This window comes from Palaemon carinicauda, chromosome 35 (genome assembly GCF_036898095.1).
Source record: "Palaemon carinicauda isolate YSFRI2023 chromosome 35, ASM3689809v2, whole genome shotgun sequence".
NCBI lineage: Eukaryota > Metazoa > Arthropoda > Malacostraca > Decapoda > Palaemonidae > Palaemon > Palaemon carinicauda.
This window is the reverse complement of record NC_090759.1, coordinates 72,144,309-72,169,461: the sequence shown is the minus strand read 5'-3', so window position 1 is coordinate 72,169,461 and position 25,153 is coordinate 72,144,309. Positions and strand designations below refer to the sequence as shown.

Sequence of the window (25,153 nt, the reverse complement as noted above, 5' to 3'; positions counted from 1 at the left end):
ACCATAACAGGATAAAGGTTATAAGGCTTAAAATTATTTAGAACTACAATACCGTAACAACAAAACAAGCACTGTAAGGTGGTCTGATTAAGGTACCTAACAACAAAATTTTATCCGTAGTATAACTTTCTTCCAAGTAGAACTATCAGCATACAGTACAATGCAAAATATTTCTATAACTTTTTTCTGCCATCAAGCATTAAATTCTCAATCTTGATCCTATGATATAAAAAGATAGATATCTTGATTCATGCTTAAGTCAGCTATGAAAGCAACTCAACGTGTTTTTCTAGTACAGGGTCACAGAAACAAGAAAATGGGAGAGGTAATATGGTGGCTTGACATACACTCCCAAAAAAGTAATAGGAATGGCTTTTAACAATGGGAAAATTGGAACCAAGAATAGACTTCTAGTCAGGTAAAGGTGGGTGGAGCCTAAGGATCAGGTTCGCCTAATCAAGCTCTGCATTTAACTTGTTTTCCATTTTTTCCCACCAAACAACCCCAGTTTCTCACCGTGGTCCCTTCATTATTGCTGGCCTTTAATGAGGTCCACTCCCTCTGAAACTACTAAATTCTTACAGAAATAAACATTTAAATTAACCTTAAAAAAAAGGAAATTATTGTACAATTTTTAACCCTAAAATGCAGCCCTATCCTGCACTAAAAAGAAAATTATGGCACTCATGTCCAAGCATGACTGGAGAACAGTGTGAATGTTAGTCTTTTTTTCTTTTTTTTTAATTAATGAAACTGGCAAGTTTAAGGTGCAGTACTGTACTTTAACTTCTCGTCAACACTAAACTCCATAAAAATGACAAATTCGAAGATAATTTGTATTTTTCCTAACCATACAAACCTTAGCTATTTACATTGGGTTTACCTTTTAGCGTAGCTGAAATGACGAGCCAATAGTTTTTAACGAGGGTTAATTACCCCCGCGCTAGTTAGCGGGGGGTAGGGGAAGGGTAGCTTGCTACCCCTCTCCCCCCCCCCCCCCCAACACACCGGTGATTTGCTTCACTTCACTTAGAGGTAGGACTTGACTTGGGAGTCAGGGATGGCGGGCACATATGTGTAAATAGCTAAGGTTTGTATGGTTAAGAAAAATACAAATTATCTTCGAATTTGTCATTTGTTCCGTAACCGAAATACAAACCACACTATTTACATTGGGTGACTTACCCCTTAGGAAGGGTGGAAAGTCCCCAGCCTTACTGACTTCGGCTTTGCCCGGAGGCTCAATCCCTCAGTGAGCAGCACTTGAGAAAAGGAGCCCCTGCACCTCACAAGTTCCTAGCATCGCTAGGAACGAGTGGCCTACATAAGCAGTGTGTGAGGAAAGTGTGACTCGTCCTATGAAGTTGACCTTGAGACCTTTAGATAAGAATCTAGGATAGGACGTTCCCAATACCACCTCGTCAGGGTATGGGGGACGCAACAGTATTAAGCTTAATACTAGGAGCACAAAGAAGCATGGGTTACCTGCAGAGGTCGAGGTCAGCTATGCGAGGACCAGGATGCTGCTTCCCCAAGAGAGGGGAGAATGAAAAAAGAAGTAAGGGTCAGACATACTCTTTCATTCATGCAGACTAAGACCGGGTAACAACGCCCTCAACTTACTGCTACTTGTCCAAAAAGGAGCCTGAGGTTAGACCAGCTGTTGTGCAGCCACCACAGGGCCGACAGAAAATGTATCGAGGCTCCTGTGCGTCACGTCTTGCAGGTAGTGGGCTGTGAAAGTCGTCTGACGCTTCCAGACCCCAGCTTGAAGTACCTGCGTCACAGAGAAGTTTCTCTTGAAGACCAGGGATGTAGCAACACCCCTGACATCGTCTGCCCTAGGGCGACGTGACGGAGGAGGGTCTGGATTCAAGGCATGGTGGATAACCCTTCGAATCCAAGCTGAGATGGTGTTCCTGGTGACCCTCCTCTGAGTCCTGCCTGTGCTCACAAACAAAGCTCGCACTTGAGGACGGACTGCAGCCGTTCTCTTTAAGTAGTGCCTCAGACACCTCACTGGACATAGTAGCAGCTGGTCTGGGTCGCTTGTTACAGAACGGAGACTCGCGATCCTGAAAAAGTCGAACCGAGGATCCGGCACTCCAGGATTCTGAGTCTTGGCTACGAACTCAGGGAAGAACCTGAACGTTACCTCGCCCCATCCCCTTGAATGGGCGATGTCGTACGAGAGACCATGAAGTTCACAAACCCGCTTGGCCGAAGCCAAAGCGAGTAGGAAAGCCGTCTTCCAAGACAGGTGGCGATCAGAGGCCTGGCGTAATGGTTCGCAGGGAGGTCTCTTAAGAGCCCTGAGGACTCGAACCACGTTCCAAGGAGGAGGTCTCACTTCCGACTGGGGGCAGGTAAGCTCATAGCTACGTATGAGTAAAGAGAGTTCTAGCGAGGAAGAAATATCCACGCCCTTCAGCCTGAAGGCCAAGCTTAAGGCTGAGCGATAGCCTTTCACTGCCGAGACAGAAAGGCGCATTTCTTCCCGCAGATAAACGAGGAACTCCGCTATTGCTGGAATAGTGGCATCGAGTGGAGAGATACCCCTCCCACGACACCAACCACAAAAGACTCTCCACTTTGCTTGGTAGACTCCCTCAGAGGACCTTCGCAGGTGCCGAGACATTCTCTCCGCAACCTGTTGCGAAAAGCCTCTCTCCGTGAGGAGACGCTGCATAGTCTCCAGGCGTGAAGCCGAAGCGAGGCCACGGCCTTGTGAGGGACGCCAGAGTGGGGTTGTCTGAGAAGCTCGTGTCGTGGAGGAAGTTCCCTCGGGAGCTGCAGAAGGTCCGGGAACCATTCCGCGTGATGCCATAGCGGAGCTACCAGAGTCATCGAACAGTTGACCGATAGTCTGGTCCTGTTGAGCACCCTTCTCATCAGACAGAACGGTGGGAAGGCGTACACGTCGATGTTGTCCCACCGTTGCTGGAAAGCATCTTGTCAGAGTGCCTTGGGGTCCGGGACTGGGGAGCAGTACAGGGGCAGCTTGAAGTTCAACGCTGTCGCGAACAAGTCCACAGTCGGGGAACCCCACAAAGTCAGGACTTTGTTGGCTATATGAGGATCCAAAGACCACTCGGTACTCACTATCTACGAGGCCCTGCTCAGACTGTCAGCGAGCACATTCCTCTTGCCAGGAATGAAGCAAGCTGATAGTGTTATCGAGTGGATTTCGGTCCACCTCAGAATCTCTACTGCAAGATGGGATAGCTGCTGCGAAAAAGTGCCTCCCTGCTTGTTGATATAAGCCACTACCGTGGTGTTGTCGCTCATCACCACCACGGAGTGACCCGCCAGGGACCGTTGGAACTGCTGAAGAGCCAGAAAGACGGCCTTCAATTCTAGCAGGTTGATGTGTAGGCACTTTTCTGATTCTGACCAAAGGCCTGAGGCCCTCTGGTTCAGAACGTGGGCCCCCCACCCTTCTTTTGACGCGTCCGAAAACAGAGTCAATTCCGGGGAGAGGACGAGAAGACTCACTCCCTTCCGCAGGTTTTCGTCGACCAGCCACCAACGCAAGTCCGTCTGTTCCAAAGACCCCATCGGGATCAGAATGTCCAGAGAATCGGATCCTTGATTCCACCGGGACTTGAGCCGCCACTGTAGGGATCTCATCCTGAGGCGGCTGTTTGGAACCAGACGAGCCAGGGAGGATAGGTGACCTAAGAGACGCAACCACGACTGGGAGGGGAGCTCTTCTCGCCTGAGGAAGGGTTCCGGCACCCTCCTCAGCCTTGCTATCCGGTCGTCTGATGGAAAGGCTCTGTGGAGATTGGTGTCTATCAACATGCCTAGATAAACCAGTCGTTGGGACGGCTGCAGAGAGGACTTCTCGAGGTTTACCACGATCCCCAGATCCTGGCAAAGATCTAGAAGCCTGTCTCGGTGCCGAAGAAGGGTCGACTCCGAGTCTGCTAGGATCAGCCAATCGTCCAGATAACGAAGGAGACGAATGCCGTTCCTGTGCGCCCAAGATGAAATCAGGGTGAACACTCTGGTGAACACCTGAGGAGCTGTGGAGAGACCGAAACACAGCACCTTGAACTGGTAGATCTTGTCGTCTGGGCAGAATCTCAGGTACTTCCTGGAAGACGGATGGATTGGGATCTGGAAGTACGCGTCCTTTAGATCCAGTGTGCACATGAAGTCTTGTGGTCTCACCGCAAGTCTGACCGTGTCTGCTGTCTCCATGCTGAACCGGGTTTGCTTGACAAACCCGTTCAGAGCCGAGAGGTCGATGACAGGTCTCCAGCCTCCAGACGCCTTCTTTACAAGAAAGAGTCGACTGAAGAAGCCTGGGGAGCCGTCGACGACCTCCTGGAGAGCACCCTTCTCTAGCATGGTCTCGACTTCAGCCCGAAGAGCCAGCCCCTTTGCCGACCCCGTGGCATAGGAGCTCAACGACACTGGATTCGCTGTCAGGGGAGGTTGAGATGTTGTGAACAGGACGCGATAGCCTTGGCCGATCACTGAGACCGTCCAAGCATCGGCCACGTGTTGCTGCCACCTGCGGACGCAACGCTGAAGGCATCCCCCCACAGGTGGACACGCAGGGGGACTGCCACCCCTAGGGCTTGCGGCCGCGGCCGCTACCCCTAGGAGTCTTGCCTCCCCTGGAGAACTTGCCGCCCCTCTTGACCTTGGCTGGAAAGGGCTGGGGCTTGGACACCACTTTCTTAACCGCCGGCGCCTGTTTCGGAGCCTTACGAGGCTGCTGCTGCTGTTGGAGCTGGAGGCTTATAAGGCCGAGCTGTAAGGGCCCTATGGAGGAGGGAGTCCGTGCTGGATTTCCTCCACCTCTCAGCCGTTCGCTCCATGTCCTGTGGCTCAAACAGGTTCTCCCCAAGAAGGGAAGCATGTCTGAGCCTACACACATCCACGGCGGCGACCTTCGGATGGAATCTCTCGGCCACCGCATCGCACCGCTTCAACACCTAGTTGGCCCACAGGGTGGTGACCTGGTGCGCCAAAAACTCGATGGAGCGGGTGCCCGAGAGTAAGAAGGTCTCCAGCCTTCCTATTGGTCTCCTTGGACAAGTCCTCCGAGCGCAATAGGATGCCCAGAGTTCCTAGCCGAAAATCCAGCCACGAAGTGGCCTGCATGGCACACTTCGTGACCTTTTCATGGCTCAGGATCTCTGCCGCCGAGAACGACACCTGCCGGGCAGAGAGCTTCTCAAGGGGAACTCCCTTCGCCAGCTCCTCCACAGAGTGATGGAGAGGAAGAGCGAGACTGGACTCACCCAAGATCTCAAAATACCTCCTTTGCTGAAGACGAGGAGGAGGGATGAGCTTGTTCCCGGCAGAGGAATGACTGGAGGAGGCAAGAATCGCGAGCTGGGCGTTGGCCCTGGCTCTGGCACTCTTCAGACCCCGAGACCAGGGCAGAGCCGCACTGGAGGGGCCTTCCGAACGTCGAACACTTCGTCCAAGATAGTGTCCTTGCCTTCACGGGGGGCGATCACGGGGTCCATAAGCCCGTTGAGTTGCCTCATCAGGCTCAGGACCTGCCAGAAGGCATGTTCAGATTCCTGCTGATCTCCTCCTTGCGGGCTGGCAGCTAAGTCTCCTGTCCCCGGAATCTCTTCCTGGGGTGAAGCGTGGACGTTCCCCCGGGGAGCCGCGGGTTCCTGGCGAATCCTCGAAGAAGATTTCGGGATGGTCTGGAGTCCTTGGATTCCCTCCTGGGAAGTATACAGGATCCCAACAAAGAGGTTCGAAGAGCCCCTTCCGCACGAGACGACTCTCCTCCATGAAGAGAAGGCTCCCCTCTTGGTGCCGAGGGGAAGACTACCGCTTCACTGGACTCACCCGAGGACGGAAAAGCCTCGTCCACGGGAGAAGGAGCAAACGTTCGAGCAGGAGAAGGGGCCTTCGCGACAGACCTCTTGGGAACCAACTTCGCCCTGGGGGAAGTCACCACGAAGACCACTCCTCTCTTTCTCTTCAGCGTAGGGGAGGCAGCCGTTGGTTTGTTGCCCTGATCGGCGAGTGCTGGTTTCATTACCCTCACTAATGCCCGCATCAGAGGACCAAACTAAGTCTGTTGCTCCACGGACACAAAGTCCGAGATCCTCGCTGGAGGGAAAGGGATCGGGCGATCCTTCGGAGTGGACACCACTGGACCTGCCTAAAAAGAAGGGGGGGAAGAAAGACGCACTAACCTCTCTGCAGTGTCTTCCTTGTCCTGCACAACAGTCCTGAGTTTAGATGGTGGCGATCCAGAGCGCTGTCTGGGAACACGCGTTCCTGCTACTATCACTGGCTGCGAAATTCGCCGCGAACGATGGTCGCGCGAAGGCGAACGGTCGCAGGCAAGCGGTTGCACGGGCGCGCAGGCGAGTGGGCGCACAGGCGAACAAACGCGTGGCCGAGCCGGCGAACGAATGCGTTGGCGCGATGGCGAGGGAACGCGTTGCCGCGTGGGCGAGTGAGAACACTCCGTAGATCGCTGGCGACATAGATCAGGAGATCTGTAGCGCGAGGGAGAGCGATTGCGAGCAGGCGATCGGTGGTGAGCTGGCGAACGATGGCGCGCAGGTGAGCGATGGCACATTGTCGCATGGTGACGCGTTGGCGAGCGATAGCGCGCAGGACGTGCAGGTGAATGATCGCGCGAGGGCGAACCATGTCCTTCCAGAATCTCTGGCCGACGACGAGTTGGAGACCACGTGCGCGCAGGCTGTAAGTCACGCAGGCGGTCCGGAGATCGCCGATGATCAGGTGATCGTTGACGCGTAGGAGAACGCTGACGAGCAGGCGATAGTAGGATTGTCTGTGAACGCTGGCGAGCAAGAGGGTGATGCGTGAAATCCTGAGAAGGAACAGATGGTGCGGCGCGTTCACGAACAGGCACAGGAAGAGCGTAGGCGCGTGGGCGAACATGTGCTTTAGACACACGCACTGGAGAACGCGGACGATGTCGAGAGAGCTCAGGAGACTGATGGCGCGCAGGGTGCCCAACAGGGACTGCAGGATGTTCAGAGACCACAGGGGAGCGCTGGCGAGCAAGAGGGCGATGATCCTCCGAAGAGCACTGACGAACGGGAGAGCGCTGCAATCAGAAGAGCGCTGACGAGCAGGAGAGCGCCTGTGCGCTAACACTGCAGAAGGGCGAGCAGGGGAACGCTGGCGCGCTGAGCGCTCTTCAGGAACCACAGGATGGAGGATGTCCTCAGGAGAGCGCTGGCGAGAAGAAGGGCGAACATCATGAGAGCGCCGGCGAACAGGTGAGCGCTGACGAGCAGGAGAGCATTGACAAGCAGGAGAGCGCTGACGAGCAGGAGAGCGCTGACGAGCAGGAGAGCGCCTGTGCGCTAACGCTGCACGTAAAAGGGAAGAATCCCTTTGCCCCGAAGAGACCGTTGCCCGTCGGGTGACGAGGTCCCCAGAAGGTGAAGTTCTAGCAGGAGTAGGAGACCGGTCCCCAGAGAGGTCCAAAGGAGCTGGAGCTGTAGGCTGAATACGACGAGGAGAGTCCCCTTTGGAGGAAGAAGATCCAAAAAGGCGCCTCTTAACCCCCTTATAAGGGGAAGGGAGGCCCTTGCGACGCAGCAGACGGTGAGCCTTACGGCGAAGGCGGCCACGGGGAAGATCATCAGGACCATCAGTCCTCCGCAGGGGAGTCTCAGTCAAGGCACTCCCCTTAGAGGGAAGCTGGACAGCAGAAGAGCCCGTAGGACTCACTTCCCCCTTCGAAGGATGTACGGAAGGGGGAGGAGAGCCGTCAGCACCAACATCCTCAACTGCACCTGCAGAGGATTGCCCCGCCCCGTCGGAGGCCTCTTGCCACCACGACGTCGACGATAGACAGAGGGTCTACCTCTGCTACCGCCGGCGACTGCTTAACGGCGGCCCGCAACGAGACAAGGTCAATCAGGGCAACCCTGGAGAGCAAGCCCTTAAGCCCCAGGGAAGCCCAAATCTGTAAAAGATCATCATTAGACAATGAATTATCAATAACCTCCCCCGGAGGAGGAGGGGGAACCGCCCCGCTATGGGAGGCGACGCCCTCTCCCCCCACCCAAGGTCGGGAAACAGAACTAGGGCCTGCGCTACCACTCGGCCGACTCTCCTTAGGAGCCGGACGAGGGGGAGCTTCGGAGGAGGTTTGGGAGACGGAAGAGGAGTCCCGAGAACCTTCCTCCTTCAAGGCAACCCCAGAAGGAGAACGGTCTCTCTTGGACTACTTCTTACGCCGGCGGCCAAACCTCTCCCACTGGGAGGCTGACCACTCCCTACACGTTTTCCTGGTCACACCGTCGGCCCCGACACTGCGGGCAAAGGGTGTGAGGATCCGTATCAAAGGCCGACATAAAGGTCCCACAAGGGCGGCCGGCAATACTAGGGCACGTACGCATAGCAAAGACAAAGGTAGTCAACTTCAAACACACACAAAAGCTGTAGAGAAAAAGCAGAAAAAAGATTAAAGGCTGTCAACGAGGATGATGGACAGACACGTCTGTTCATCGCCGAGCCAAAAGTGAAGTGAAGCAAATCACCGGTGTGGGGGGGGGGAGGGGCAGCAAGCTACCCTTCCCCTACCCCCCGCTAACTAGCACGGGGGTAATTAACCCTCGTTAAAAACTATTGGCTCGTCATTTCAGCTACGCTAAAAGGTAAACCCAATATATATAGCGTGGTTTGTATTTCGGTTACGGAACAATGGCAAGTTTAAAGTGCAATACTGTACTTAAACTTCTCGTCAACACTAAACTCCATAAAAATGGTCAGTTGCGGCCTTTTTATAGTCAGTTTTTCTTTATGGAGTACTGTCTATTAGAAATGAGAATAACTTTAATATTTATCAATGAAAATATGAAATGTGCAGTTTAAGAAGTATCACACAGTTCTTATTGCAAGAGGTGATGGTAATTTAATGAACATGTGCTATCCTTAAATGCTTGTAGTGGCTTTCCTGTAATTACCTCAGCCAATAAAGTTGGCAGGTGGTTGTTTTTGCTGTTGTTTATGTGTGTGTGTGTGTGTGTGTGTGTGTGTGAGAACAACTTCCTGGCCACAATTTTACTCAGAGTAGTGAAACTTTCAAAGAATAATTGCTATGGTGGGAAGTGGAAGTGATTCAATTTTGAAATTTCTAGGTCAAAGGTCAAGATTGAGATAAAGGTAAAAAATAATCTGACATGGCAGAGGTCACAATTTTACTCATAGAGTAGTAATGCTTTCAGGGATTAAATGTTAAGTTGATATATGGAAGTGATACAGTTTTGAAAGTCCTAGTAAAAAATCGATGTCGAACAAAGGGTCAAGAAATAAGCTGCCATGGCGGAGATTTGCGCTTTACTTTGAGCCCCTCTAGTTCTACTATATAATCATTGCCAAACATTAAATATCAATCAATACCACCTAAATTTTTATGCTGAGGAGTTTAGTAAACAACTGCACTGATAACTGGTTCCCTTGCCAAAAAAAATATTCCTTGAATACTATATACTCTACAATGGGTGCCGTTATAGTATGTGGCCTACCTTTCGAGTGTGGCCTACGGAATTTTGTCTCTGATATAGTATGTGGCCTACATACTGTTATTACGAATATTGATCATGTAAGTACACATGGATTTCAGTATTTAACTATGTAGTTAATGTTAATGTTGTGTAAGGGGGGGGTTCGGGGGGGCTGCGCCCCCCCGGGTAAGGACACGGCTTTTAGCATAGGTTAGGTGGGTTTTTTAAGTTAGCTTCTCCCGTCGTACTCGTAGGTAAGGACACGGCTTTTAGCATAGGTTAGGTGGGTTTTTTTAAGTTAGCTTCTCTAAGGTAGGACACATTCAAACCGGCTTAGGTAGGACACATTCAAACCGGGTAGGCCACATACTATAACAGATCCAAAAAGGTAGGCCACATACTATAACGGCACCCTACAATGTTTTTGCCACCTAGGCTTACATCCTCCCCTTATATTAAAATATTGGTGCATGATGAGCAAGAATAAGATGTAATTAATTTCTGACATTTTTATAATTTATGGTATTCTAGTCCAGGCTTGGGGGAGAGGGGAGATGGTGGTCCCTTTACAACCTAGCTTAGGTTAGCCTAGCTTAGGTTAGGCTAGAACGTATTCCCGCACTTTTCTTGGAGGGTGTTTTTCACATACAGGGCTGTTGCTCATGAAAAAAACATGAGCCTCTTTATTTTTCCTGTTGGATATTATTCTGCCATTACACGCTGGCATAATATATTACTGTAGTTTTATATTTTCCTCATAAAAAGTCAATAGTTATAGTAAAGGACGGAAGAAAGTGGTTAACACAAACAATAACGGAAATATATTATCATTATTACTTGCTCAGCTGCAACCCTAGTTGGGAAAGCAGGATGCTATAACCCCTGGAGCTCCAACAGGTAAAATAGCCCAGTAAGGAAAGGAAACATGTTAAAGTAAAATATTTTACGAATTGCAACATTAAAATAAATATCTCCTATATAAACTGCAAAAACTTTAAAACAAGTTGAAGAGAAATAAGATAGAATATTGTTCCCGAGTGTACCCTCAAACAAGATGGAGAGAAATAAGATAGAATATTGTTCCCGAGTGTACCCTCAAGCAAGAGAGCTCTAATCCAAGATAACCAGTTTTGAAAATGTAAGGTCCATGTACTTGAGATGAAACTAAGGTTAATATACTATAGTATACCAATGTATTTAAAAAAAAAATCTTACCAGCCATGACAGAGCCAACAAAGCGGCAAACGTAATCACCACAGCTGAAGTCACTATCCTTGCTGACCATTTCTTAGTGACGATAGATCTCCCGCAGAACCAGCCCCAAGAACCTACACTTACGAAGACGCTTGTGCAGACGAAGATTATCAGCCAGAGCCACCAACAGCTGCAATTAAGGGTTTTCCTATAGTTAATGATCAAGATATCATATAAAAGTTTTGTATATCAATGCATTTTATACAATTAAACTAATAATTGGTTGAGCACACGATGTAGGCCTACTTTTAATTAATTAAAATGTCAAATAGTCCATTCCCTAGACCATTAAAAAATCTAACCCACACAAACTGAACTATTCATTATTTAAAATTTATATGTAAAAAAATTAATATACTGTAGTATCATTTTGTTCACATTCCATAATCTAAATTATTACTTTCCTATTGCCCAATTCAGAACTCTGATCTCTCAAGTTATTATCTAGTATTAATATAGTTTTTTTTATACTAAAAACACATAAAAGTTCTAAAGGGAAAGTCACTAGGCCTATTGACCAAAATGAGCTCAACATTTTCTAGATCTAATTTGACAGCAGCTGCAAATTTCTCATATAAATAGCTTTTATTTGTTAATGAAGAGCTCACATATCTTTCGAATGATAAATTCAATAATGTTAATTCTAACAGATATTTTCTAAACTCGGATCCAAATATCACCCAGAGTATTTCCCGAAAAAAAAAACTATTATAGTTTTTCTAGTCCTCGAGAAGCTACTGTTGAAACCAGTGTTGCCAGGTTTTCTAAATGAGAAAAGTCCCAAATCTAATCAACAGCAGCTTTAATAGGCCAACCCATTATCAGAAAAAAATTCAAAAATTTAGTATTTAAGGCCCATCTTTTTCATGATATTACTCAAGGCCAACGAATTTCAAAAAGGCCAAATTTGAGGTTTTGGCCTGAAAAAAGGACAACCTGGCAACCTGGTTGAAACCATCTTGCTACTCACTCCCAAGGTATTGCAACGATCATCAAGAGAACTATGACGATGGCCAAGGTACAAGCTATGGCTAAGGCCAAGTGATGAGTGTCGTGTTCTCTCCTCCTGTATTCCACTTCTTTTCCACAGCCCCACCAACCACTGTACCATGATCTGCAAGACGAGATATAGATATTATTTATAGTGGAGTTCACTCAAGTGAACTAGTGCGTTTAGTCTAATATACGCGTGTGCTAGTATGTTTAATTAACCGTATGTAATTGCAAAGGGACATTTGCATTCAGGGTTTAAACTTGAGCATGTGGCCTTTACCTTAGATGCTGTTGATTTTTATCTTGGATTGCCTTAAAATATTTCAATTTTCCTTAAATTTGAAGCTAGGAAACCCGAAATTTCCTTACAAATTACTTTGAAACCATGCAAAGCTGATTTTTACCTTAGATTGCCTTGAAATATTTCCATTTTCCCTAAATTTGAAGCTAGGAAACCCGAAATTTCCTTACAAATTACTATGAAACCATGCAAATTACCTCAAACTAAGGTAATTATCTTAAAACTTAATTAACTTGAAACATTGCAAATTACCCCAAACTAAGCTAATTACCTTAAAAGTTTAAACCCTATTTGCATTTAATATCGAAGGCGAGTTCAATTCTACGACGGTAAGTTTTCATTCCAAAATCTATGTTTAAAATCAGACGGTAAATACTTACTGCCAAACTAATTAAAATAAAATTAACATGTGTTGCAAAATCAAACAATCTTTTGCAAGTATGACATAACATGCTATTTGTTAGGAGGAAAAAATATTTAATAACGACATTCAAAACATGACAAACTTAGAACATCCATGTTGCAATGCAACTGTTTATAAGTTATTTATTAAACTATGCAATACCAAACAGTGCATTCGTTTTCATAAACTATTTCCAAAACCAAAATGTAAAATTACGTCCTGTTACGTTCCTTCACGTTAAACAATTATCAAAATCCAACATCAGACCAATCACAAAACGTATATAAAATCACACACTTATCTATTTCTAGCAATGCCAGCAGAATAGATGTTTAGGAAATTTAAATTGTTTGAGACTGATACAGCTACCTTGCTGAAACCAGTTTGGGTAAGAAATGTGAGATAAGTTAACCAGGAATATATTAAGAAATAAAAAAGGCACATTGAACTGCAACTTAAACGTTTAGTATTCAGATGAAATTTTTGTTATAATCATTGTATTAATAATCAAAATATTATATATGCTTCTGTCTATAAGTAAACACTACCTAGAAAAAAACTACATAACCTGAAAACATATATAATTAATTCGAAAATCTTATCTACAACTACAAAAACGTCACAAATTACAATAAAAAATATAATAACCCGATCGAGTTGATACCATCATGTCTTAAAGGTTTATCATGACCAGTAATTTGAGGTAGTATTGATACATATGCATACACTGTATGCTTGAATTAACCATTGCCGCTATCCAGCCATCTTATTGTTCATGTTTACTCTTACATTTTAATATATATATATATATATATATATATATATATATATATATATATATATATATATATATAAACACACACACACACACACACACACATATATATATATATATATATATATATATATACAGGTCATTCATAAATGCACTCAACGACTTTGCATATGCTGTATATGTTGGGAGTTATATATATATATATATATATATATATATATATATATATATATATATATATATATATATATATATATACACACACACATATATATATATATATATATATATATATATATATACATATATATATATATATATATATATATATATATATATATATATATATATATATATATATATAAAATCTTTCACGGCAAATAGCATTCCGTCCACATATCAAAATTCAGCGGAATTATATGAATAGAGTTACTTGCAGAGGTACACAATGGTTTAAAAAATAATGGAGGCACGTGTAAAATTAAATGGGAAAGCGGCTACTCATTCAGATATCCCCAGAATTGGGAATGATCGCGATAATCTTATAGATAGTCGGATGGCCAAGCACCAGCCACCCGTTGAAATACTACCGCTGGAGAGCAATATACTTGGTCCTTTGACTGGCCAGACAGTACTATACTGAATCCCTCTCTCTGGTTACGGTTCATTTCATCTTTGCCGACACATACACAGAATAGTCGGACCTATTCTCTACACATTCTCCTTTCCTCGTAGACTTGCCAACACTGAAATTACCAAACAATTCTTCTCAAGAGGTTAACTACTGCACTGTAATTGTTCAGTGGCTACTTTCCTCTTGGTAAGGGTAGAAGAGACTCTCTACCTATGGTAAGCAGCTCTTCTAGGAGAAGGACACTCCAAAATCAAACCATTATTCTCTAGTCTTGGGTATTGCCATAACCTCTGTACCATGGTCTTCCACTGTCTTGGATTAGAGTTCTCTTGCCTGAGGGTACACTCGGGAACACTACTTTATCTTGTTTCTCTTCATCTCGTTTGAAGTTTTCATCCTCTTGTTATTTTCAAGTTTTTTATAGTTTATTTAGGAAATATTTATTTTAATGTTATTATTGTTCTCAAACTTCTCTTTCAGTTTTTTCTTATTTCCTTTCCTCACTGGACTATTTTCCCTGTTGGAGCCTGTGGGCTTACAGAATTCTGCTTTTCCAACTAGGGTTGTAGCTTAGCAAGGTATAATAATAATAATAATAATAATAATAATAATAACAATAATAATATGAAACAAAATTGGTTTAGAAAGAACGACTAAAACTTCTCTTTTAGTTCTTTGTTTTACTTACTTTCCTCACTGGACTATTTTCCCTATTGGAGCCCTTGGGCTTATAGCATTCTGCTTTCCCAAATAAGGCTGTAGCTTAGCAAGTAATAATAATAATATTAATAATAATAACAATAATAATATGAAACAAAATTGGTTTATAAAGAACGACTAAAACTTCTCTTTTAGTTCTTTGTTTTACTTACTTTCCTCACTGGACTATTTTCCCTATTGGAGCCCTTGGGCTTATAGCATTCTGCTTTCCCAAATAAGGCTGTAGCTTAGCAAGTAATAATAATAATATTAATAATAATAACAATAATAATATGAAACAAAATTGGTTTAGAAAGAACGACTATATATTTCAATATTACTCGTCGAAGAAAAGAAGGTTGGAATTTATTTCGATGAAGATATTGAGGTTTTCAAGAAGAAACTGAAAACTTAATTGTACTCTTAAGTGTTTCAATTACGTGGTTTGATAATAAACACGCAATACGCTGTGTGATACGCGAAATACCTAATAATATGTACAATAAACTGATCTTGTAGGTCCTGTAGTGCGTAGGGCAGTGTTTCCCAACCATTTTTAAATGATTACCCCAAAATTTTATTTCCAACTAATCAATGACCCTATTGAACATATACCCGGTAACATCGGAGGTTTTTTTTGCAGCCACCTGATGAACTGTATGGATCATGTAGCCCGCTATTGGCTGCTTAGAGTTAAGGATCCAAAACAAATGCAAACTTCTCCATTTTAATGGATATCAAAATGAACCATCAACAGTTCAGGATATTCAATGCGAATGTGAATAACTCAGTTTCAGAACATCTTGATTACCCCCAAAATACGGGTCCATTACCCAACTGGGGTAATTTACCCCAGGGTTGGGAAACACTTTAGTAAATGTTTACCGAAATTAACTACGCTTCGGGGATTGAAAGTTAATACCAGAGCGATGTATGCTGATGCAGGACTCTCTTGAACGGGTGATAAAATGCCTCTCTTTGTACTGGAGGCCTGATACAAACAAGGGAAAGAAGCTCAAGGACATATAAGGGACATTTATCAACGCGGGAAGCGATAGTATGAATAGCTTTCCAAAAAAATGAAAATGTAGTGAGTCATGATTTTCCCCCATACACACACACACACACACACAAAAAAAAAAAAAAAAAAAAAAAAACCGAAGGCTGAGGGTAGATGAACATCATCATCATCATCTCCTACGCCTATTGACACAAAGCGCCTCGGTTAGATTCCTACCTTGAGCTTTTAATTCAATACTTCTCCATTCATCATCTACTTTGCACTTCATAGTCCTCAGCCATGTAGGCCTGGGTCGCCCAACTCTTCCAGTGCCTTCTGGAGCCCAGCCGAACGTTTGGTGAACTTATCTCTTTGCGCAATGTAAAACATTAAGCCAACAAGCGTTATTAAACTTACAGTAATTAAAACATATGTCTGGCGCAAGCAGCAACATGTACGAAGACATTTTTGTAAATAACTATTTAATAAATAACACTATGAAAAAAATAAGCACGGCAATGGAAAGCTGAATAAATTTCCTATAAATAAATAATAATAAGACCAAGAAACCAAACACGAAACGCATAAAATCAATCAACTGTAAGGAAGAAAAATTGAATCGAATCAGGGAAGAGGTGAAATGATTATTCAAGGGATAAAGCACCAATGGCTAAATGATGACTTTTCATCATTGAAAATCGCTTGTTTCTTGTAGGTCATCACCCCTTTTAAAGAGGTTGTTCAACTTGGAATTCCCCTTTATTTATTCATTTATTTTTCTTTGCTTTTATAGGCACCAACCACATAGGCTCCTGCTTCCTAACTGTTCACTCACCAAAATTACTTTGCTGGAACTCTATCACTTGATATATAAGTGCAAAGCTTCTAGGCCTATAAATATTTTTTTTTCTCGCTCATGAATGGTAGAGGCAAGGGGCAGTGACATTGCCCTATAAAGGGCAATGCCCTAGAGACTGACCATATATACACCCCTCTCCACCCAAGCTATAACCAAGGAGAGCCAGGTACTGGCTGCTGAGGACTCAGCAGATAGACCTATAGGCTCCTTAGCTCACAAGGATGGTGAGGTTGCAGTGATCAAAGAAACTATAGAGTTTGAGAGGGAATCGAACCCCAGACTGGCGTTCACCAGTCAGGGACGTTACCACATTACTGTAATTGAGTTTTTTTTTTTTTTGTTTTTTTTTTACTAGTAGGCCTACCATTGAAATTTTTTTTAATGACAATCTTAATCTTTTATTTCATCCCATTCTACCTTGAAATCAGTTGGGAAAATACAGTGTTTATCAGTTTTGGCGACCTATTGCGGTAAGTTTGGTATTCTTAAATTCTTCTTTCAGATGCATTCTTAGGTTTACATTTGCCCCTCCCACCGGACTCTAAATAAAAGCTGAGAAATGAGTCAATTAAAAACACTGCCTGGATTCAAAGATGTTTTTCAGGACTTAAAAAGAAAGACCAGTTTCATAGATTCTGTACCATGGTCATCCACTGGCTTGGGGTAGAGTTCTCTTGCTTGAGGGTACACTTGGGCACACTATTTTATCTTATTTCTCTTCCTTTTGTTTTTAAAAAAGTTTTTTTTTATAGTTTATGTATGAAATATTTATTTTAATGTTGTTAATGTTCTTAAAATATTTCATTTTAATTGTTAATTGCTTTTCTTGTAGTTTCCTTATTTCCTTTCCTCACTGGGATATTTTCCCTGTTAGAGCCCTCGGGCTTATAGCATTCTGCTTTTCCAACTAGGGCTGTAGCTTAGCAAGTAATAATAATAATAATAATAATACATAATAATAATAATAATAATAATAATAATAATAATAATAATAATAATCATCATCATCATCATAACAACAACAACAACAACAACAACAACAACAACAACAATAATAATAATAATAATAATAATAATAATAATAAAATAGGTAAGGCAATATTCCTATTGTAACTCTACTTAGCAAATACTACATACCACACACACTGACCCCCCCCCCCAAAAAAAAAAAAAAAACAAAAAAAAAAAAACAGATAATCATGACTGACATGAGAAACTGACAGGCATAATTGAAGAGTTATTTCAAAATCAGCCAGAAAATAAAACCAGTTATAAAGGGTGTCAATGTGTCGGGACACAGATTGGAAAATAAATTTCTATACACTCACAATTTTCGCGCACCTGTAGTCTCTCTCTCTCTCTCTCTCTCTCTCTCTCTCTCTCTCTCTCTCTCTCTCTCTCTCTCTCTCTCTCTCTCTCTCTCTGTATATATATATATATATATATATATATATATATATATATATATATATATATATATATATATATATATATATATATATATATATATTACAGATGTAATCTTAAGCACGAAGATAACGTAATATATGGTAGTCCACATAAGGAAAATTAAAAGATAATGTGTCTATATAGAAATGCTCCACAGTTTCGTCCGCCACTGAACCTCTTCTTAGAGGGTTTATTAAGAAAAAAAAACGCTCTAAGAAGAGATCCAGTGGGGGACGAAACTATATTATTTCTACATATACACTTTATCTTTTAATTTTCCTAAAGTGGACTACCATATCTATCTATCTATCTATCTATCTATCTATCTATCTATCTATCTATATATATATATATATATATATATATATATATATATATAAAACAAAACGCAATAATATAAATAATTAAATAACACAACAGCACGTTGATTAAAAAAGAAAACATACCACACTATATTGTTAAAAACTGTGGTTAAGCCTACTATCTCGACCTCTGGCATTAAGCATGTAAAATGCCACACTAATATATAGTAATGAAAATTCATTTCTTCCATCATTTGCTTTAATGGTTTTTGCCGAATCTCCTCATTTATATTCAATTTAGCATAAACTTTTGCAAAATATCCACATTATGATAAAATTTGAAGATGATATCAATTATCATTATTATAATTAGCATTATCATTTGTATAATCATTATCAAAATTGTACTTTAATGAAGGATTTTAACTATTAAGTAGTGATAATATCAATTATCATTATTATTGTCATCATTATTACTATTTCTATCATTGTCAAAATTGATCTATAATGAAGGATTCTAACCATTAAGTAATGATAACTATATCAATTATCATTATTGTCATCAACATTGCCATTTATATCATTATCAAAATTGTACTTTAATGAAGGATTCTAACCATTAAATAACACTATCAATTATCATTATTACTGTCATCATCATTACCATTTCTATCATTATCAAACTTGATCTTTAATGAAGGATTCTAACCAATAAATAACAATATCAATTATCATTATTACTGTCATCATCATTACCATTTCTATCATTATCAAAATTGTACTTTAATGAAGGATTCTAACCATTAAATAACACTATCAATTATCATTATTACTGTCATCATCATTACCATTTCTATCATTATCAAAATGTACTTTAATGAAGGATTCTAACCATTAAATAATGATAACATCAATTATCAGTATCATTGTCATCATCATTACCATTTCTATCATTATCAAAATTGTACTTTAATGAAGGATTCCAACCATTAAAACACATGTCGCAAAGAAATCTCTGTACTTACGAATCACCATCTGTAGCAGCACTACAAGGGAAGGGAAAAAACAGAACTCATTAGATTGGTTGGACATCAAAAGGGCACAACACTTATTTAAAAAAAAAAAAAAAAAAAAGTTTTTGTTTACAAGACCACGCTCTCCATATACTGCCAAATTATTCAAAGCTATTGTTTTCCTCTATTACATTTTCATAATTTAAAACAATTCGCCATATGAAAATTATAAAATTATAATTATAGAATTATAAAAAAAACTGAAGAGTAATAAAAAAACCTAGCCTGGTTTCCTCAGTACAAATTATTCAAAGCTATTGTTTTCCTCTATTACATTTTCATAATTTAAAACAATTCGCCATATGAAAAACAAGCTAAATTATAAAAAAAAACTAAAGACTTATAAAAAAACTAGCCTGGTTTCCTCAGTAAACGACCTGGAACTGACATCGTCAACATAGTCAACCGAACCGAAGTTTGATATATATTCGAAATAGATACTAAATTGTAAATGGAGTGATTACTCAAAAGTGTCCATAAAATACATAATTCACAAATAACGACACTTCTTAGTAATTACTCCAATTTTAAATTGGTATATATTTTTAATATAGCTTAAATGTACGATGGCATCACGAACTTCTTTTTGGTTGAATATGTTAGCAATGTTCCAGGTCGTTTAGTGACCAAACTAGGCTAGTTATATATATATATATATATATATATATATATATATATATATATATATATATATATATATATATATATATATATATATATATATATATATATATAATTCTGCAGGTTTATTTAATAATTTTAACTTGTTTCCCATGTGGGGAATTATTTTAAATTATGAAAAAGTAATAAAGGAAAACAATAGCTTTGCATAATTTGGCAGTAATAAAGATGGTGGTCTTATACGAGAAAAGAAAAAGAAAACGGAGTTTGATTCAGGGCTATGGTACAATGCCACAGTATAAGAGAAATCTTTATGAGGGAGATACCATATAAAATGCACGTTTAAGGATATCACATCATCTTCTTCAAATTATAGTGGCATGACATTGAGAAGTCATGTGTTGAAAGTGACCAAGCTTAATATGATTTTTTTTTTTAAACATGCTTATGAATGTATCACTTGCATTTTGTAAAGCATATCTCTGCAGTGCATACAAGAAGGTCAATTAAACCTGAATGTTAAGTGAACAGGCTGTAGTTTATGGGTTATTATTGCAAGGGCACAAATGATATTAAATATTAAGATTTACATGTAAAGGGGGAAATTTTAGTGGTACATATAAACAATAGAATCCCAGGAAATATAAATGCAAAATGTGACACACACACACACAAATCCGCCCCCGAGAATATAGTAGAATGCAAGAGGCCTAGCATCAAACGGCAAGTCTGAAATCTTCAAGAAATGGGATTAGAGCCAAGTCATGTGCCAGAAACAGCCGTGAAGGCATTAGTATCAATGTGTAAGGCAAGCATGGGACATTTCCAAGAAAGACAAGTAGACGATTAGGGAAAAAAATAGTTTTGGTAAAAAGCGACGTATACGGCTTGGATAGTCACACGGAATCAACCTCATTATGAAGAGTAGAGTAAAACTAACGAAAGGCTGTACAAACAATATACACAATGAGAATAAAATCCAGGTTAAGATTTTATTCTAAGTCATGGAAAGACCACACAAAGCTTCTGAAAACAGCATTCCAATTTTCATGAATAACATTCAATATTTTTATTTACAAATCCTTAGAGTAGAAGCCTTCAAATGTGACAAAAAATTTCCTAGCAGTAGGCCTACAGACTAGCTCGATGGAGAAAACCCTGCTTACAACATTAAAGCCAACTGAACGAGTCTCTAAAGTAGGAAAATAACTAGCCACAATCTAAATATTCTTAAAGGAGTAGGCCTACAGACTAGCTCGATGGAGAAAACCCTGCTTACAACATTAAAGCCAACTGAACGAGTCTCTAAAGTAGGAAAATAAGTAGCCACAATCTAAATATTCTTAAAGGAGTAGGCCTATAGACTAGCTCGATGGAGAAAACCCTGCTTACAACATTAAAGCCAACTGAACGAGTCTCTAAAGTAGGAAAATAACTAGCCACAATCTAAATATTCTTAAAGGAGTAGGCCTACAGACTAGCTCGATGGAGAAAACCCTGCTTACAACATTAAAGCCAACTGAACGAGTCTTTAAAATAGGAAAATAACTAGCCACAATCTAAATATTCTTAAAGGAGTAGGCCTACAGACTAGCTCGATGGAGAAAACCCTGCTACAACATTAAAGCCAACTGAACGAGTCTTTAAAATAGGAAAATAACTAGCCACAATCTAAAATATCCTTAAAGGAGTAGGCCTACAGACTAGCTCGATGGAGAAAACCCTGCTACAACATTAAAGCCAACTGAACGAGTCTTTAAAATAGGAAAATAACTAGCCACAATCTAAAATATCCTTAAAGGACAGAAGAAAACTAGCCAGTCAAGATGTAAGACGATTCTTTATCCCCCGCAGAAAATTGTAATGAAACTCTTGTCGCGTACTGAATGACCTGTACATTCACAGATCATCAGCCATCTGATACCCGATACAGCTCTCTTGAATGTAGCCTACGTAAATCGCATTTTCTAGCTGTTATTTCTCATGTACAGTATATATATATATATATATATATATATATATATATATATATATATATATATATATATATATATATATACACACACACACACACACACACACACACACACATATATATATATATATATATATATATATATATATATATATATATATATATATATATATATACATATATATATGTATATATATTGATATATATATATATATATATATATATATATATATATATATATATATATATATATATATGTGTGTGTGTGTGTGTGTGTGTGTGTGTGTGTGTGTGTGTGTGAATGATGTTTCACATAAATTAAATAAATTAATCTAACAAGAGTAAGTCTTTTATTCATGTATTTCATGAATGTATTTTTTTTTTTTTATTGAATGTTAAGTCAAGTGTAGTGTGTTAATGTAAGGACATCTAAAATAATCTTTTTTTAACAGGTCCTGCAAGATTTAGGTTAAACAGTGAAGTGCATTCTAATTTTGCTTAACTGTTCTGAACCTTGCTGTGAACAAAAAGACGTAAGTGTAACAGTTACATATATGTAAATTTCCTTTAGTGTTCAATCATTAGAGTGTTAAAGTGTTCTCTTTCATTAACTATCAAAATTAAACATTTCATAAATTGCTTCCAATGAGACAAGTGATTGTATAATTTTCATAGAGTAACATTTTCTTGTCTTAGCCTAAGGTTTTGTTCAGATTTAATATTTCAAGTAATTTAATTTTGGGGTTGATTCTTCTGTATTATTTTTAACTTTTCATAGAATATATTTATTTTTGTAAAGTGTGTATTATTTTGATCACCAATATTTTCTATTGGTACTTTGCTCGTAATCCCTGACTAAGAACCGAAGTAATATCATTATTATTATTATTATCATTATTATTATTATTATTATTATTATTATTATTATTATTGCTGGCTAAGCTACAACCCTAGTTGGAAAAGCAGGATGCTATAAGCCCAGAGGCCCCAACAGGGAAAATAGCTCAGTGAGGAGAGGAAACAAGGAAAAATTAAATATTTTAAGAACAGCAACAACATCTAAATAGATATTTTAGTGTAAACTATACAAATTTTTACAAAACACGAGAAAGATAAATTAGATAGAAAAGTGTGCCTGAGTGTACCCTCAAGCAAGAGAACTCTAATCCAAGTTCAGGGGAAGACCATGGTACATAGACTATAGCACTATCCATGACTAGAGAACAATGGTTTGATTTTGGAGTGTCCTCCTGAAAGAGTTGCTTACCATAGCTAAAAAGTCTCTTCTACCCTTACCAAGAGAAAAGTAGCCACTGAACAATTACATTGCAGTAGTTAACCCCTTTGGTGAAGAAGAATTTTGGGGTAATCTCAATGTTGTCAGGTGTATGAGGACAGAGGAGAATCTGTAAAGAATATGCCAGACTATTCAGTGTATGTGTAGGCAAAGGGGAAAGTGAACCGTAACCAGAGAGAAGGATCCAATGTAGTAGTCTGGCTAGTCAAAGGACCCCATAACTCTAGCGGTAGTATCTCAATGAGTGGCTGGTGCCATGGCCATCCTAGGCTACTACCTATAAGAGGTTGTTTTTTAATAGTCCACATAAATAATCACCCAGTTTTGTTTTGAGTGTAACGTAGGAGACCTGTGGATATTCAGTGTTTATATATATATATATATATATATATATATATATATATATATATATATATATATATATATATATATATATATATATATATATATATATATATTGCCGTCTAGGAGTTGCGTACATTCTCAAAGCTCTGGTATTATTCAAGTGTAACCGATTCATGTAAATATAAACAAGTGAGTTCGAGAGTTTTCGTAATTCTTCAGCCTATATATATATATATATATATATATATATATATATATATATATATATATATATATATATATATATTTTATATATATATATATATTTTATATATATATATATATATATATATATATATATATATATATATATATATATATATATATATATGTGTGTGTGTGTGTGTGTGTGTGTGTGTGTGTGTGTGATGACATACTATAAAATATATATTTTACAATTCAATTGACTTTTTATTTATATTTGATTTCTTTTAAAAATTTACTAATTTGTCTTTAATATTATTTGGATTATTCAATTAAAAGTAAAACTAAGCTTCATCTATTTCTATTTTATTATATTTACAAGTTACTTAGCTTAGCTAGTTGATTCATTTTATTTTTGTTACTGTATCATAATCATAGTATCACAGTAGTACAATCTTAAACTACAATTTATAAACTATTAGCCTAATAGGATCTCTCTCTCTCTCTCTCTCTCTCTCTCTCTCTCTCTCTCTCTCTCTCTCTCTCTCTCTCTCTCTCTCTCTCTCTCTCCAAATTTAGTTTTTACTAAAAAAATAAGAAGTCCCATAAAAAACCACGTAAAAATGGTACTAATGAGAGATGACTAGATGATTCCATAGAAAACTTGGCTTAAAGGGTAATAGACGCAAAATTTCATTTGCGCCAACGTCATTGCCATGATTTTTTTTTTCTTTTAGCGTCATTGTGTCAAGCGTCTATAAAACTATATATATATATATATATATATATATATATATATATATATATATATATATATATATATATATATATATATATATATATATATATGAATGATTGAGAGAAATAACAAAATAAAAGAGATGTGAACAAGATTAACGAGAAAAAGATTGAAGACGTGTTCACTGTCCAGAACTGTATTCGTTATTCATAGGCACGTACGAAGTACGAGCCTCGCGTCAACAGTTGTTATATCTGAGTTCGATTTAGGGCAGACCTTGATTGTTGTATTTCTAGGTTCTAAAATGCAAGTCATGCCTCTATTATTTTATCAATCCATCGTGGATACCAAGGACGAAACTTACATTAGCTTGGCAAACGTTGTGTACTTTTATTCTTACGTATTCCATTTTCTATACTACAAGTTGCACCGGTGTGATAACTTCGATTATTTTATGCTCGTTGTCTTCCTTGATGCATAAACTTATTAAAAAAATATATATATAACTTGATAAAATATGAAAATTATGTAGTTTTTAGTATTCGATGACTAAACTATTCATCCATACACTTATAAATAAAAAGAATGGGGTAAAAAATCTGAGTCTTACGTCTGGCAGATCCAATCTCTCCAACAATAACAACAAAGTGTAAACACTGCACATGCCAAGCCTAGGCGACAATTTTGTAATTGTTCGCATTCAGACTTTACTATAACAATTTCGTATTAAAATCTATTGAATTTACACAAGAAAATCAATTGCAAAAAC

The 25,153-nt window shown here is 39.7% G+C and overlaps 1 protein-coding gene across 2 annotated transcripts in view; it reads right to left on the bottom strand.

Annotated features, from left to right (window-relative positions):
- The window catches only part of LOC137627869 (adenylate cyclase type 2-like), a 139,099-nt gene that overhangs the window by 71,874 nt on the left and 42,072 nt on the right, over positions 1 to 25,153 (bottom strand). The window contains exons 5-7 of one of the 2 annotated variants that reach the window (XM_068359302.1): positions 19,177 to 19,197; positions 11,707 to 11,850; positions 10,698 to 10,866 (exon numbers count right to left, since the gene is read on the bottom strand). In XM_068359302.1, coding sequence (XP_068215403.1) covers positions 10,698 to 10,866; positions 11,707 to 11,850; positions 19,177 to 19,197 — 334 coding nt within the window. The remainder of the gene's footprint in view (positions 1 to 10,697; positions 10,867 to 11,706; positions 11,851 to 19,176; positions 19,198 to 25,153) is intronic. The other variant, XM_068359303.1, reaches the window with a different exon arrangement.